The sequence below is a fragment of the Schistocerca cancellata genome, chromosome 1 (assembly GCF_023864275.1).
Source record: "Schistocerca cancellata isolate TAMUIC-IGC-003103 chromosome 1, iqSchCanc2.1, whole genome shotgun sequence".
Taxonomy (NCBI): Eukaryota; Metazoa; Arthropoda; class Insecta; order Orthoptera; family Acrididae; genus Schistocerca; species Schistocerca cancellata.
The window spans coordinates 692,533,670-692,551,913 of NC_064626.1; the positions used below are offsets into that span (position 1 = coordinate 692,533,670).

At 41.7% G+C, this 18,244-nt stretch overlaps 1 protein-coding gene across 1 annotated transcript in view; it reads left to right on the forward strand.

The window, feature by feature from the left end:
* The window catches only part of LOC126184451 (solute carrier organic anion transporter family member 74D-like), an 84,366-nt gene that overhangs the window by 42,395 nt on the left and 23,727 nt on the right, over positions 1–18,244 (forward strand). Inside the window, exon 5 of the mRNA XM_049926844.1 lies at positions 2,585–2,713. Coding sequence (XP_049782801.1) covers positions 2,585–2,713 — 129 coding nt within the window. The remainder of the gene's footprint in view (positions 1–2,584; positions 2,714–18,244) is intronic.

The following is an 18,244-nucleotide window of genomic DNA, read 5'->3' on the forward strand; positions in this document are numbered from 1 at the left end:
AAACATATGCTCGTTGGTTAATAGGCTTCCGTGAGACAGAATCCATGCGTATTAGAGAACCGTTGATCTTCGTGGAAAGCATTCTTGACCGATTTGGTTACGAATCGTTGCTCAGAGATCGCTTTCGCTCATGCATGATGACTGCCCTTCTTATGAATAGTGAGTTGTTCCGGTAAGATAATTCGTCTTGTCACAGAATTCAAATTGCCCGCAAGTCACTGGAACAGCACAAGTAATACTTCAAAGTGCTACACTTCAATGGCCCTTGAATTCCTCAGATCCTGACCCACCGAAACACCTGTGAGACGGCGCTCACTGTGTTAATTTCCAGCCAGAGACCCTTAATTTGTCGCGAGTAGTGCTGTACAGACACGTTTGTTGACCTAACGCTCTGTAACATGTAAATATTCTAGTTGTAGCTGTTACCCAGAAGTATTCGTCTCTTGTCATACATCAAAATTTTGGACACAAAGTGAGGCCATCATTCCGGGAGAGTGGAAAAGTGAAAACCTCCAACCATGATACTGCATGAACTCAAGGAAAGCGTAATTAAACCTTAATTATACAGTATACTAACTTTATTCGCGGTCACAGCCAAATCCAACAGGTTACGATATTTTAGCCATCTTTCCGCTTCTGCCGAGTTTTTCTTAAACCACGTGTCACTGCCACCGAGTTTCATCCTTGTCCAGGCACACAACTCAGCCAGCAATCACCAGCTTTCAACTTTGAAAAAATAGCGTTTGCACTCTCGAAGTTACTACAGTATCTAACGCTACTCCTATGCTATCTGTTACTACGCGATGCTACGACACACGTAAATACGTAACTACACTAAGGCCACAAAAGTCATGGGACTACCATATGTACACATACAGACGGCGGTAGTATCGCGTACGCTAGATATAAAAGGCCAGATCACTGACGGAGCTGTCATTTGTACTCAGGTGATTCATGTGGAAAGTTTTCCGACGGGATTATGTCTGCACGACGGGAGTTAACAGACTTTGAACTCGGAATGGTATTTGGAGCTAGAAGTATGGGACATTGCATTTCGGAAATCGTTACAGAATTCGCTATACTGAGATCCGCAATGTGAAGAGTGTACCGAAAATGCCAAATTTGAGGCACTGCCTCTCACCACCGACAACGCAGTGGCTGACGCCCTTCACTTAACTACTGAGAGCAGCAGTATTTGCGCAGAGTTGTTAGTGCTAACAGACAAGCAACACTGCGTGAAACAACTGCAGAAATAAATGTGGGGCGTACGACGAACGTATCCGTTAGGACAGTGCGGCGAAATTTAGCATTAATGGACTATGGCAGCAGACGACCGACGCGAGTGCTTTGTTAGCAGCAAGACATCGCCTGCAGCGCCTCCCCTAGGCTCGTGACAATATCATTTGGATCCTAGACGACTAGAAATCCGTGGCCTGGTCAGACGAGTTCCGATTTTCGTTGGTAAGAGCTGATGGTAGGGTTAGAGGATGGCGCAGACTCCATCAAGCTGTGAATCCAAGTGTTTAAAAAGACACTGTGGAAGATGGTAGTGACTCCATAATGGCATGGGCTGTGTTTACGTGGAATGGACTGGGTCCTCTGGTCCGACTGAAATGATCACTGACTGGAAATGGTTATGTTCGGCTACTTGGAGACCATTTGCAGCCACTCATGGACTTGTGCTATGGGTAACAGTGCGCACAATTGTTCACGTTTAGTTTGAAGAACATTCTGGACATTCCGAGGGAATGATTTGGCCACCCGGATCGCCAGACATGAATCTCATCGAACATTTATGGGACGTAATCGACAGGCCATTTCGTGCTCAAAATTCCGCATCGGCAACGCTTTCGCTATTATGGATGGCCATAGAGGCAGTATGGTTCAATATTTCTGCAGAGGACTTCCAACGATTTTTTGAGTCCATGCCACGTCGAGTTGCTGCCACTACTCCGGGCAAAAGGAGGTCCGACACAATTTTAGGAGACACCCCTAGACTTTTGTCACCTCACTGTATATCATCCAAACATTTACAACGTTGTGTTGTAAAGACAGAAATAAGCGAATCATTTGTCTTATTTGATGGCTGAGAGTAAGATATATAACGTTTACTGATAAACACAAACTAAGAAAACAGCTTCGCCTCCACCGAGTCCTTCGAGTTAGGTATACAATCCATAAAATCTTAATTTTTTATTTTCTTAAATTTTACCGCTTACTCATGTATGGGAATACGTTGCATAAGTTTCCACGGGCATTTTCAACTGTTCCGAGGCCAAACATGCCTAACTGAAATGTTGTCGTACATTCTTACAATCATCATACTAAAGTGTTGACAGTAAATCCTTCCAGATCTGAAAGCAATTGAAATTCACTATTCCCTGAAATCATGTTCTTGCCTCAAGTTGTCTTGTTCTGATAAAAAGATACATGTACTTGTTTATGGTGCCCGATGTAACATACGATTATAGTGCACAGATACTACTAGAAGCAGACTCTTTTCATATACTGAGCGACTTTTTAAGTTAAGCGACAGTGTACAATAGCGTCAGTCTAACATCTCTGCCTGTATTTTATGTTTCAGGGTTGGTATTTGTATCTTCAATGCTGATGCTCGCTTCACAAGCGATGTTCGCGTTTCCTAAAAGACTGAGTTCCGGAAGGCCAACGCCCCGATCACTACGCAGGGGCAAGAAGAACCCTAGCCTAAGAGGTACGAGCTACGATCTTTTTATATAAGACGTTACAGATTTACGAAAGAGTAACATTCGACTTCTTGCTTTTAATGAAATTTTTTGCTTATACTTAGAGGATGATTTTATTAGCTAGATGAGGAGAAAGTGTATAACTAAAAATTTGCAGCTGGGCCTTCGTAGTACTACCGTTCCCATCACAGGACAGCACTAGTACAGAAGGATCAGGTATTTATTGCTTTCTGAAAACTTGCCCTTTTGTGTGTCTAAAATAGGGCGTGCAGTACATTCAAAACATTGAACGTTTACAAAAATACTTCTTTCTTAAAATTCTTAGTTCTTATAATGCATTACTAAAGACATAAAAATCCTAGTTAATTAGGCACTATTTGAAATGCTTCTCAAACCACTGTGGTACGATTCTGGCCTTGTGACATGGGCAATTGTTCTACTGGAATATGCTATCGCTGTCGGGGAAGACATCAAACACGAAGGGATGCAGGTGGTCGCAATACCTTGAAAGCCCAGGGGAACGTCCTCCGGAGCATAACACTACCTCCCACAGCCGTGAATCTGCGCCATAGTGCACGTTTCAAGCGGCTATTCGCCAGCATGACGGTGCATCCGGGCACTAAAAATCGACCTGGTGTAACGAGAAACATGATTCATCCGACTAGGCGACACGTTTCCATTCATCCATGGTCCAGTCTCGATGATCGCCTGCCTGCTGCAATTATAATCGATGATGTCGTTAGGTCAACAGGTAAGGCTCGTCTGTTGCAGAGCTCCATGTTCAACAATGTGTGCGGAACGATGTGTCCCGTGACACTTGGGCTCGCGGCAACATTGTACTCTGTCGCCAGGGCTGCCACAGATCGCCGCCTATTCTGTTTTACAGAGCCGGCAAGCTTTCAACCTCCACGATTTCACGTGGACGTCCAACACCCTGTCGCCTACTCGTGGTTTCACCGGCCCTCAATCACTTTCCAAAGATGCCCATGAGAGCTGCGCACACAATCAACGAGCTTCGCTGTTTCCGAGATGCTCGTTCCCAGACGCTGGGCCACAACACCCTGCCCTTTCTGAAAGTCGCTTATATCAATGGATTCCTCCTTTGCGGACCAATCGTCGCTAGAATGATTTTTTCCGTCTATGATGAAGTCCAATCGCCTCTGGGTGACCATCAGTTCTTTGCAGCGTGTAAGAGGTGAGGACGTTTGTTCATTTTGTTTCATTTTGGAGACGGGTTTTCAGAGCCACAGGTTCCATAAGCCTACCTGCAAAAACTGTGATTTAAAATTTCTGTAGGCCACATGGGATAACGACATGTATACTTTGAACCTATGCTAGTGCCAGTATGTTCCAACTGGCAAATCGTCTCACGGACCTGGTCAATCTTGCTATGTAGATTTGTTGATCGCTTCTGAACCGCGATCTCTAACATGTTCATGTCTTGGTTAAGCCCACGAATCTCAAGTATCTAATTCCTCTTAAAATCCATCTATAACATTAATTTACAAATAGTTGAATTTCATTAATACAGATTTTACTCGTGAGGCCCCAGACACTATTGTCATAGAGTGTTTTTGACTGTGTGGTGCTCTTGTACAGTACAGTACAGTACAGCACAGAATAACTCCAGTGGATTTAATTTGTGTGATCTTAATTGGTCCCATAATGTTGGCCTTTTTTGCTGAATTAGACCACAGCTGTCTTCTTGGCCTTCAGTTTGACCTTGTCTGTTACACTTGGTCCGTCGATGCAGGGACGGTTAATGGGGTTTGTGGATGACGCTGGAGTTGTCGTCCGACGATGTTCAACATGTGCTCGGTTGGAGACAGATCTGAATATCGAGTGCTACGTGGCCGTCCGGAGCCCCGTCTTCTTCGACCTTACTTTCTCGTGACAACAGCTGCCAGCAATCATGTAAAGTGGGTATGTTTTTGCCAAGACTTTCTGCAGTATCGCAGAATGAACATCCAGTTTCTCGTTGACTATTACATGACCTCGTTCAAACCCACTGACGTATCGATAATGGCGACTTTGTCGCCTTAAAGGTGTTCTTGACTAACATCAACTCACAACGTCCAGTCTCAAAGGAAAGTAACGCTCACGACTGTTAACAGCGTGTACTTAAAGCAAACCGGCGAAATTTGAATAACATCTTTCAGATGTAGAAACGCGCCTACCAACTTTCGTTTAAGTCACATATGTCCTCCTTGGTGTTGGTATTCTTTCCGTCAGTGTATGTTAACAACATTGCAGCGCTCCACAAGCAGAACTGCACAATTAGCCCCCGCCGCAGTGACAGAACGGTTCTAGGAGCTTCAGTCCGGAACCGCGCAATTGCTACGGTCGCAGGTTCGAATCCTGCCTCTGGCATGGGTGTGTGTGATGTCCTTAGGTTAGGTAGGTTTAAGTAGTTCTAAATTCTAGGGGACTGATGACCTCAGATGTTAAGTCCCATAGTGCTCAGAGCCATTTGAACCGTTTGACCCACAATTAGCGGATGGCATCGCGTTCTTTTCGACTGGAAGAAGAAGCAAATATTCACCCACTTCAACGCCAACTGATCCCTGTTCTGAGGATGATTCAGTATTAATAATTTTTTCTCGTTGTGTAGTGACTAGCTTAATTACGTTTTTGTATGTTAATGTCAGTAAAATACAGGGCAAGTATACTCAGCTGTAGAGTACGACAAAGCACGTACGAGAGTTCTCACACAGTTTCTGGTTCTGTTCCCCAAGCTGTTCTTGTCTATTTTATACATTTCGTGTGAGACTTAGAATTAAAACAATTGTCGTGCTTAGATATGGAAAGAACGAAGATGTAAAGAGGAGCTTTTAAAACTTTTCTAACTGTGAGACTTGAAGAATGTGTAAAATGTGAATTATTAGGAGCAAATAAGAAATGATGTCATAGTAAATTATGTGAATGATGAATGGCAAATATTAAGAAAATAGACATCTGAGGAAGGTATACGAAGGGACACTGCATGAGAATGGACTGTGTAATAAAAGATGCAGTACAGAAAGCAGTGAGTGAACAAAAGAACGGAGAAAAGTAAAGATAGCAAGTGATAAACAATTACTACTAATACTATTGTGCTCAGGGAATAGTAGTTCAAATTGCAGTCCTTACATACAGGTTCAAAGTCAGTTGCAATATACTGGGATGCAGAAAGTACCATTTGAATAGAGAATGCAGAAATAATTTTCTGAATTTCAGTTGCCTGTGTCCAGTTACTTCTTCTGGCCAATAATAATCATAGAGGCAAAAAATCGTTACGTCGGGAGCAACGGCAATACATTTAAGAGTTATTATGCCTAGAATAAATTCTGGAAGCCGTGGTAATGTCCATTTATTTCCAGGATTTTTATTGATGACAATTTTCAATCTTTGTTTTCTTTATTTAGAGATATACACCTACCGAATGCCTGCACATTGTAATATGAACGGTGCTTCTTGTATATGCTAGATAAGTGTCATTTTTATCTGTTGCACATATAAAGCAATAACATGTTTTAATTAAAATGGCTGAAAGCTGTTAGTTTTGAGAAATATAAATAACCTCCGTGGCATTAAATAATCACTTACGGTACTCACAGTGACTGTGATGACAGTCATCTTCTCGTAATGTCGTGCAGAATGTTCAATCTCCACATGTAGCATTTGTTTTATTCAAGGTAAGTTGGCTTTAGACTGTCCAGCTACAGCTGCACACATTCACCCACTGTGAAAATGCAGACAGCATAGGCTACAAAAGTGTTTTTCTAAGTATACCCTGAATTTCTATAAAAGAGAGTTTTAACATAGTCAGCATACCAATACAAGAGAACACGACATGAACATAAAATAACGCAAGCTGAAAATCTACGCTGTTGTAAATATTCTGGAACGTGACGATGAGTGGTTGGTTCGAAACTATTACACTCTATAGAAAGACAATAAAATTTGACTGGTTGCTTCTCGTTTTCTACACATTTACAGGTATTTACACAACAAAAGATCAGTTTGTAGCCCAAAATGCATAGTTTTGCACAGTAAAAACATTCCGTTCACCACATGCTTGCCACCTCCATTGAAGTGAAAGAAAAGCGTCGAGATCGCTATCAACCATTCAACTATACCACTACAACCGATTGTTAAGAGATGTGAACATTGTTCATGGCGTAGTGTAAAATTCCGTAGTTTCGAGTGTGGTGTGTGACATAGCTGCGTGAAGTAATGCACGGCCGCTGGGTCAGACTTCAGACTTGTATTCCCTGTTTAGAAACGTGATCAATTCCAGAATTTACCTCATGCTATGCCAAATCCTAACCCCCCCCCCCCCTCCCCTCCCTTTTGTAATCTTACTCTCTTGACAGGACCTTATCTGTAGGTGATATATTAAACCCAGTAGCCGCCATTTCGTCCAAAAATCAACGAAATCGATTTTACTATACTTCACTTGGGGAACAAGTTGCATCAGGTTGCCAGTGAGTCCCACGTCAGGTGAAATGCCTAGGTTTATTGTCGCTATCACAATTATTATTCGCGCTAATCTAATATGAACTGCTTACTTGATTCTGTTGCACTTGCTTTGCATCTCACGGACAAAATGTGGATGAAATACGAAGCGAAATCATACTCTGTCGTTGAACGCCGAAACGAGCTAGTGGCAGAGAGACGGTCGTTACGGTTTGGTCGCAGTGAAGGTCACGAGCCATGAAGCTGCTTCCCCACAGGAAGTACGTTGAGGCAGGCACCTGTTTCCGGTAACACATGCACAACTACAAAGCTCTCGTTACTATTCCAACACTGTTAAAATTAAAGGTTTCTGTACGTACTTTTCTCACAAATTTTCAACTGAGCACTGCACGATAAGTTTGAAGCGCGCTATATGTTATTATTATTGGTGACGGTCTCCGGATACCATCCACTCAGCCAACTCCGATACACGATATTCTAAAAAATATAATAAATATTTTAGAAAATAAGACATACCTAATAACGCAAAACCATACACATACGCACCTACAAAGTTGTAAATAAACTAAATATGCAGATTTTTAAAGTGTTTCTATGAGATAAAAAGGAACACTTTGCTAGTGACGTTCTGAGATGCTGTTCAAACTACCGTGTGAAGAATATTGTTTTAGAGATGTTGCTGAAAACAGCGTCCGTTTGCCTTAATGCAGAAAAGGTATATATGTGGTAATGGCTGTATTGCTCACGACCATCTGATTGGGCTGTATCTCCTCCTTAACGCGTTCGGTGGAGGATTTACCGTATCTTATTAAGTGAAATACTACTAAAAATGGTGGAGTCAGGCAAACCTCGTATCCGCACCTGTGGTGAAGTAATTGTTTTTCGCAGCCACAGAACTGATTTTCTTCCACGCGAAAATGTTTGCTTCGACACATAACACTTCAGTCAACTTCACTGTGGAATTTCAGGTGGCTGTGTAATGGATACCCTCGTACTAATCCAGATCAGTGAAATTACTTCTTAAGTTTTTCTAGGATTCCCATATGAAATGTGGGGCTGCCCCATAGTGTTGTGGAGCGACATAACTTCATTCCTTCTCGATATGAGTGAAAGATGACAGCAGCACTAGGTAGCATAGGCTCTTAACGATTCTTGCTGCGAACGGAATTCTACATTGTCTATGCATCTCAGTTTACGTTAAACTTTTACACGAATCATCGAAAAAATAAGTATTTTATTCGTTTCCTTTGAACAGCAAATGTGGCAGCCGTCCTGAATTTACTCATTTCAGTGAAATGTAAAGTTTCTTCCCCATAAGAACTTATCGTGGTCCTATATGTTCCCAAGTGTAACATTTGCGAATCTCACACGGTTGGGACGATCTAAATCTGTATTCTGCATGCCAACTTGCGGTGTACGCGGGAAGATACAATCAGTCGTTTTGATTCGATGCCATATTATCATGGCTGTCGAATGCGTTTAATAACAATCTCCTTCACATAACATAGTGGACAGCAGTCGCTGCAACGCGTAAAGATTTCTTTGGGCGTCGAACGGGTGACTATCTTGACATTCTATTACAATGGTGTGATCTTGTGGCCGATTTATGAACCTATCTCCCTAAGAATTACAAAACCTGCATTTAAATTTTTTGTCTCTTTTGCTTTTCTTCATTGTTTTCTCTAAACCTGTGTCGAACTGTAGCAGCAGACTTAAATTCGGCGATACGTATACCTTTCGATGCAGTGAAACAGATTCCGTTACTCTGTTGGAAATGAAGTTGTGAGCAAGGGCGTGCCGAGTGACGGGTAGGAGGGGACCAGCTGCTGAATCCCCTCACCTCCCCCCCCCCCACCCTTCGGCCCTTAAGGAAGAACCAAACTCCCATCCTGATCCGTCAGACTGGCCGAGGCATCAGTTCCCTTGTCAGTCTGAAGGAAACTAGAGCGTGTCATGGATCAAATGTAACCAGTAGCAACTGTAACCGGAGGCATTTGTCGTGAAACCGCGAGACTAACATGAGAGACAAAGATATTTCATTGACAGAGAGATCGAAACGACTATTTTCTTTTGTAAATATTATCGGTTTCGATGAAGATTACTTAATCTTCAGGCACATCAGTGTCAACAGAAATTAATCCATAGGTTCAATGACTCTAAAATTGCCATTTTGGTCAGTTTAGAGATGTGTCACGCCACAAGCACTGAATTTTTTAGGTGACTGCTATCAGCCACGTAACGCTGCAATTGGCCAAACGAGAGGTTTAGTGGAACCACGGAAAACCATTTGTAGAAGTGTATGAGAGTTCTGTAAGGAATAAATAATCTGTACTCCAGATTCCAGGGGGGGCGGGGGGGGGGGGCAAGAAGGTCTTAAGGACATCTATGGGCATAATACATTTTGTTATTATGTCGTCACAAGAGCTAATGGTGGTTACTTGTATCACACAAGACGCAATTGTCGTGTATTTGAATGTTTTGTAAGTGGAGTTTTGTCATAGATTCCCCCCCCCCCTCCCGCCCACCTCCCTCTATGGCCACTTTCAATATCCCCATGAAACTCGTTCGCTTTTAATCTATACAGAAATGAGAATGTCTCTGTTCTACAGTCCGATTTGAGTTTCATTTACAGTTAAATGATTGTCTTTAGTTTATAGGAATATTTTGAACATAGCTCAAATCCATAGGTGAGGCCTGAACGCAAGGTCGTCGGTCGATGACCGTCATTGTAAGACACACACACACACACACACACACACACACACAAACGCATACGCGCGCGCGTTTAACAAATAATATTCACCCTTTGAAAAGAAACGTGTCCAGTGATTGCGAATAAACAAAACATTCCCGAGTTCGAGTCTCGGTCGGGCACACAGTTTTAGTCTGCCAGGAAGTTTCATATCAGCGCACACTCCGCTGCAGAGTGAAAATCTCATTCTGAAAACATTTTCGAATTAGGGTCCTGAATACGAAAAGCGCCCAGTGGTTGCGAATAAACAAAACATTTCCCAGTAATTTAAAATTTGAATAGCTTGAATGACTTCTCGCTAAGCAGAGGTTTCGCCCTATAGACAGAATACCCGCTGGACTGCGTAAACGGAGAGCAGCCACCAGTTAAAAGCAGACTGCGAGTCTAGACAGGCGCAACACCTGGCCCCGCCCTCGCAAGCAGTTTCCGGCTGCTGGTCGGCTCTGGCCCACATCTCGGCCAGGAAGCCTCCACCAAGGTCGTATAGCGCGACTGACCTTGGCCTTGAGCGACGCATCACGTGACCGGTTCGTCGACGAGCGTCAGGCAGCGCCACGCCGCATCGAAAAGTGAAATCTGAGCGAGCGTGTTTCGTCGGCTGCCAGTTTCCGCCCCTCCACATTTCTAAACTGATCTATAATTTTACTGCATCACCGGATCCCGTACAACTTCTTTGACACATGCTGTAATAACCTTCTTCACAAGAGCTACTGACAGAAAAGGATAACTCAGTTTTCGTCAGTATTTTCAATAATAAAATAAAACAACGTTATGGCTAGTTTACAATACGTCACTAGGTTGCGAAACTAAGTTTCGAAACTGTGCTACCCATTGCGGAGCGCGGCGCGCAGAATCGCTGTCGAAACCAAAGAGTTTCGGCTTATTCCAACTTCGGTGACACGAAAGTAGTAGTTGCATGTGATTTGAGGCTAGATGCCATGCCGTTAGCATGTCAGCAACGTTAAATATGAAGCGGGAAACTGAGCGAATTATTCGCTTCATGAACGTGTATTCTATGCGTAGGTGTTTGTGGAGTTTCAGTGATGTTGACTACAAAAATAAACAGCGCTGTCTCACTGCGCTTGATGCCATCGTATGCGATCTGAACATAGGTGCATTAACAATGTTTGAACTGCAGACTAAAACTCATTCCAGTTGCAACACATACACAAATAAAACATACAAGCCAAGTAAAAAATCTGGATGCTGAACAATCCACATCTCCAAGACAAAACTTCAGTAGTTAGATTTATGTGGATTTCTTTGTAAGGAAGATTGTGTACAGACGAAAAGCTACACAAATCTGGTAAGTTGAATTCTTTATTCAATATCAACTTCTCTGTCCTTAAAAGAACATACTACATTCACAAATTGTCTTGACATCACAAAAAATTGGAACAAATTTCTAAAGTGTTGAATTTGGAACGAAATATATAATGTGCAGTCAAATGAGAAAGAGACAGATGGTAAAAAGTAAGTAAACTGTATATTATTACGAAAGTAATCCCCCTACCTGTTAGCACATTTGCCCTATTGTGAGACGAGACGGCTCATCCCTTCGTGGAAAATGTTTGCGGTTTCCTACGGAAGCAAGAATGTACCTAGGAGCGCAACGCGTTGCCCAAGGTTTTTTTCACTACCCTGCAGACGTTTCGCTGGAAGGTCCTTACACACCCTCCCATACAGTCTCGATGCGATTTCCATATTTTCGTAGCCTTGAAAAAGACATTCGTGGCCGTCGATTTGCTTCGGTCGTTCACGCTTGGGTACAGTCATGGTTCCGTAGACAACCGCAAACATTTTTCCAGGAAGGTATTGACCATCTTGTCTCATAGTGGGGTTATGAACTAACAGTTACGGTGATTACGTTTCAAATAGTAAACAGTTTACTTATTTTCTCTCCATCTGTCTCGTTTTCATGACAATGTATTAGCCCTACAGCATATTTGTCGCACTGTTAATTCCATTAAGAACAAGCGTGAACTGCACTGGTGACATTCTAGGTCGATTGAAATAACTTCTCGGATCTCACACAATAATTTCTTACAGCACGGTCGCTGAGCAACCCGAGCTGACGTCTTTTTTTGCTGTCCAATCACAAATCCAGCCACCCATAAGAACATAGGCAATGAACGCTTATATGCCAGGGAGACGTAAATCATACGTTTTAATAATAGAAGGAAAACAAAGCTGACTTGTGGCTAGCAGTAGAAAAAAACTAACCTAATGTCACTATACGCTCACCTCGTTTCATGACGCTGTTTAACAAGTGATTCATATGAGTACACAGAGACACATAGTGCACAAATACATTTGTGAAATATTATACAGGTGGTGAAGTTGATTTGAGTGTACACACACACACAGTGTGCAAATACATCATACTGTATACATAGGGTGATTTCGCGAAATGGGGACAAACGGCAAAGAACGATCCCTTAGAGTATAAGGAGCAAAAATGTCTTATGTCCAGAAGAGCGTTCCAAGGAAGGTACATTCACTTCAAGTTGGTGATAACAGATCTTTGACAGTGTTGGTTTCGATTATTGAAAGCACACCAGACAAGTGGGAATGTTCTGTTGGTATTAGTGTTTTAGCTCCACGCTCAAGAGGGCAGTAATGTTGTCCATGAGGGAACTACAGGGCATCCACTTCACTGCTGTTTCCAATCCAGGCGTCATCTTACATGAGTGACTAGATGACTAGAAACATGTTGCCTGGTCGGACGAGTCTCGTTTCAAATTTTATCGAGCAGATGGACGTGTACGGATATGGAGACAACCTCATGAATCCATGGGGACTGTTCAAGTTGGTGGATGCTCTGTAATGGTGTGGGGCATCTATAGTTGGAGTGATATGGGGTCCTTGATACATGTAGATACAATTCTGACACGGGACATGTACATAAGCATTCTGTCTGATCACCTGTATCCATTCATGGCCATTGTGCAACTTCAGCAGGACAATGTGACATCTCACACCTCCAGAATTGCTACAGGGTGGCTCCAGGAACACTGTTCTGAGTTTAAATACTTCTGCTAGCCACCAAACTCCCCAGACGTGAACATTATTTAGCATATCTGGGATGCCTTGCAATGTACTGCTCAGAAGAGATCTCCACCCCCTCGTACTCTAACAGATTTATGGACAGCACTACTCCAGACATTAGTTAAGTTCATGCCACATCATATTGCAGCACTTCTGCGTGCTGTAGGGAGCCCTAGACAATATTAGGCAGCTGTACCAGTTTCTTTGGCTTTTCAGTGTATTTTGTTACATAACAACAGATGGGTTAGTTTAAAGCTAAGGAGCAGTTAGTTTAAAGCTAAGCAGCCAACACAGAAATCGGAAATATTAATGTGTGCAATGCACTTCCACATCTCAATAGCTATATTTTATACACTTTAAAGTATGACCCAAAATGAGCCATAAATGGAGTTTATGCAAGGCGTTTTCACCTCTGCAGACTCTTAAAATTTCATGCTATGATTTACTTAATTTTATGCAGCACAGCAGGTATGACAAATGACAAAAATAAATTGAATACGTTATTGAGCAAAGATACCAGGCTATCAGATATGAAAGAATCAATGTTTCACCAAACAGAGTTTCTTAAAACTGGATGAAAAATATTTCACAGCAGCTGGCACATCAACTCGGGATTTCTCCTGCGCCTGCACTGCACGCTGCCCAACAGGGTACCCACATCGTACCCTTTCATATTGGATCACTTGAAATGTCCATGCAGTCCCATGGCACGCCACTTTCACATCAAATTGCTCAAATAAGACCAGGTGTCAGTCTGTTGTGGACATGTGTTGTGTAGTGTATGAATGAGAGATGATAGTCTGATATACTAACTAGGTTCAGCATGATATGCTCTTTACATGTGTACAGGCAAATGGAGAAGGGCGCACAACTATTCGGTACAAGTATCCTTACTGATCAGTAACCACACCATATACTCTTTCTAACTGTTTTCTCATTCATGTGAGACAGGCTTGTTTAGACGGATGGCTAAAGATGAAAGTTAGAAGTGTGCATACCTTGGAAGAACAGGTGTTGAATATTTTAGAATATGACCCTGGTACCAGCAGCAGGCACGTGGCCCTACCAACATGGGGTAAGCCAGAAAACGGTGTCCACGACAACAGCCATTATCTGTATCACTTACAAAGCTTTATAACATAAGGACTTGCCTCTGTGGAAACGATTTTGTCATACAGGCCACAATGGCGCTGTGATTTCTGTCATCCATGCTTTTCACAGGTAAGGCTATCTTCACAAGGGACAGTACTGCCACTTTCACAACACGACTGTGGGCTATGGATAATCCCCTTAGGTGGTGGCAGCAGACTGCTAGCACTGATTCAACTTCAGTGTGTGGACAGGGATTATTGGAGATTGCCTAATGGGATCACCCATCCTTCCACAATACCTCATAGGTGAGGCGCATAACAGGTGACCCTGTCTCCTCTACCGGAAGATGTGCCTTTGGTGGTGAGAAGAATAATGCGGCAACTACGTGACGATGCTACAGCTCATGTCTACACAGACAAATTTTGTACAAGGGCATGCTGAAAAGTAACGCCACCTAATTTTTTATGTGACAACTCTTAAAGGTTTTTAAATAACACAAACTTTATTAAAATCCTAAAGCTTTAATCTTCATGCCTACATATTTATTTCCGAACACATTTTTCCTAACAGGAGACTAATTTGTTGATACTATCAGTGCAGAAAGTCTGATTTTGTTGACAGTGCCACATCACCACCTCTGCTTGTGATGCTTCATCACTATCAAAGTGGTCTTCGAAAGTGTTCTTTACGCTTTGGAAACAGATGAAAATCGAGTGGTGCCAAGTCGTGACTGTATAGAGGATGATCAGTGAGAGTGAACCCAAAGTATCAGATTGTTGCAGATGTCGCAGCATTGTGTATGGTATGGCGTTGTCATGCTGAGGAAGAGGGTGCTCTATACATGGACAAACTCTTCAAACTCATGCTTTCAGTTTTCTGAGGGTCTTGCAGTACCTTGCAGACTTTATGTTGATGCCTTTAGGCAGGAATTCCAAATGCACAACACCTTGAATACCCCAGTACACTCTGAGCATAACTTTGCCTGTTGGTAGCATGGTCTTGAACTTTTTTTGTGTTGGAGATCCTTTGTGGCAGAATTCCACTGATGCTTGTTTTTGGGATCAAAATGGTTACATCTGTTACAATGTTGTTAAGAAACCCATCACCCTCATGTTCAAAATGCAAAGGAAATTGCTGACAGATGTCCAATCTCCTCTGTTTCATGTTAGGAGTGAGCATTCAAGGCACCCAACATTTACAGTTTTCTGTACCGCAGTTCTGCAATGATGGCCAGTACAAGCTCTCATGATACACATTTACCCGAGAGCTGCGTTTGCGTTACCTGATGATTTTTTCTGATGAGTTCATTAATCCGATTCCAATAAGTCTCATAGGCAACTGTACACAGTTGTCCACTCTTTGAGGTAGCACTGCTGTTTCCTTCATTATGTGCACATGGATTTCAGTTGGAGGAACTTTTTGTGCTTAGCTCAATTACAGCACGCTCTTCCTCATGCACAGACATAGTTATGTTACATCCTGTCAAGTTAAACACTGCAATTTGGAGCCCTCAAGCAGCAGAGGTTCACAACTTGTGTCACAAAAGTCGAAAAGTTAACTGTGAAATATAGGTGATATGTAATACCTCAACCAATACTGAGCACAGAAAAAAATTTGGAAACATTGCTTTTCAGCTTGTCCTTGTATAAAAGTTCATGTGGCAGCATTTTGTACACCCTTACCCAGCCTAAAAGTAGCTGGCACCTGATTCTGTGCAGTGTGTGAAAATTTTAGTTCGTAGATCTACATACTTCACAATCTATGACTAATTTGCCACATTTTCCATCAAACTGATAACATTATTAGCTGTCATTATGTCATATGGATTATCAGCTTCATATCTGAACTTGTTAAAGGCTTCAAGATGACACCTTATCGCTTCACACAGTAATTGAAACTGTCTACATCCATACAATGCAACTTAAGGTCTTAAAAATGGGTTTTTGCAAACTCAAAATGAAAATGGTACATGTGAAGCTTGACAGATCCAATAAACACATATCAACATGAACATGGTTCATAAACTGTATAAATATTTGTCATCTCCAGAGTGACAAATTCTTCATCGAAGATGACAGCTTATATAAAATTTGACTTGGCAATCACTTTTTTTGCCTCCATATGACCATCAAACAACTAATTTAATGTTATGATGTTTCCTAATATTCTCAATCATCTTTTCAAAAATCACATTAATCTTTAACTTACAAAAATCTTTCTCTGATATCAATGATAGGATGGTTTTTAACAGTGTTTAAATCTGTATACTCTTTCTACCAGAGGCTCTAACTGAAATGGATAATGTAGGTAACTGTAATCAGTTCCATACCCAAATGAGACATTGCCAGAGGTTTCTATAATGTATAATGTCCCTCTTTTCACCTACCAGAGTTGTCGTATGCTCGGGGAGGGAACTATGTTGCAGAACTTCGCCTGGACATAGTGATAAGTCACTGTGCTTGTCATACAGCTCGTATTGGGACATGGAGTCTACCTACAACAGAATCATCCACCACAACTGAAAAATCTTTCTCTAAATTTCAAATGAGTCAGCCATGAACCATCAAAACCCTCCAATTTGTAAAAATTGCTGCTAAACAAGGTATATAAATTGTTAATATCGAAGTTATGGAAGGAAACTGAAATTTTGCAGTACATTGGTGTTCCCACCCAACCAGCTAGTCGTGCAAGACAGTACAAGCATTGAAATCACATCAGAGGCAGCATGTGCTGGCAAATGGTTGAGTCAATGTCATGGCGATCTGAGCTGCAAAAGTGTGACAGGGAATATGTCAGGCTTCTATATGGAGAGGAAGTGGCAACACTGAATAGGAGAGTGCCAAGGAAGTGCAAGAAGCATGAAAACAGAAGCAATGCAGAACAGTCAGCATTGGGTATGGCAGGTTGTAACATGCACAACGTCAAATTCGGTGAAAGATGGCGTCATCTTCTCGGCTTCCAGGGAAAGACATCAGTGAGGAAATATAATGGAGACTTTCATTACAGCAATACAGTGCAGAACACAAAATGCTATATGCTTTTGTGGGCCACATTTGGTATTGGCAAGCAGTGGTAGTTGTCAGCATTAGCTTAACTAGATCATAATGCGGCAGTGTGTAGCAGAATAAGTGAAGTAGGTTTGTTGTTTCATGAAAGCATGATAAGGATGTTGAGTAGTATGATTGTACCAGGACTACTTCCAAGTGGCTTGCACAGTGAGGCTGTGTTGGCATAGAGTGTAATATTTTGATTGTATAATTGTAAATATGGCAAGGCAACTGTTAGATGGCTGTGGACTAGCAATATGTTATTGTGTCTTTTGCTTATCTAATTTTCTGTTATTGCATCTTTCACTTATCTGCGTTTTATTGTAGTCGATGTAGTAGTTGTAGTTCTGTGTGGTTGTGTTTCTGTAGGAGCCAGGTTTTGATTGTATTAGATGTAGATAATTACAGTGAACCAGCAGACTGTCCTGAGTTATTTCAGTGTGCCCTTCTAAAGTTATTAATGGACAGAAGCTGGTTCATTCTTTTGTACGATACCCACTGTCAAAGTTAATCAGGGGTGGAAACAAGTTGCCTTTTATTCTGGAGCCCTGTTTTGCAGTCATTTGAGGTGCAAACAAAATTATTGTACATTTATATAATTAATGGACATATTTTAGCATAAGTCCTGTTGTGTATTATTTTTTGAGATAAGCTTATTGTATTTCTGTTGGGTTGGCATATTGTTTCAGTCTCTTGTGTCAGTAGATTCCTGAAATTATTATTCTTGAAATTGAATTGGAGTTCAGAGACTTGGTATCCAAATAATATATTGTTCAATAATGGAACTATCAATTATAAGCCTATGCTTGCACAACCCCAGCCAGACTCATTCCACCTTAATCCTTCACCACAAAGTACAGGATGTAATGTAAATGGATGGTAAGTGAGGTGAGGTTCTCCTAGTACCTTCTCTCTGCTCTTCCAAGCAGATTTATATCCTTTTGAGCTTCTGTCATAATAAACAGTACCGTACTCTATTTCTGTGTCTCAGTAACTCAAAGGTGAGTTATAACATTTATTCAAGCAAGCTACTGACTTCCATTGGATACATTTTACAAAACATTGCCTATAACACGAAATACAGGATTGCGTTGTTGCTACCATTGATTATAAATATTATTAGAGGTATTATTTTCATTTGA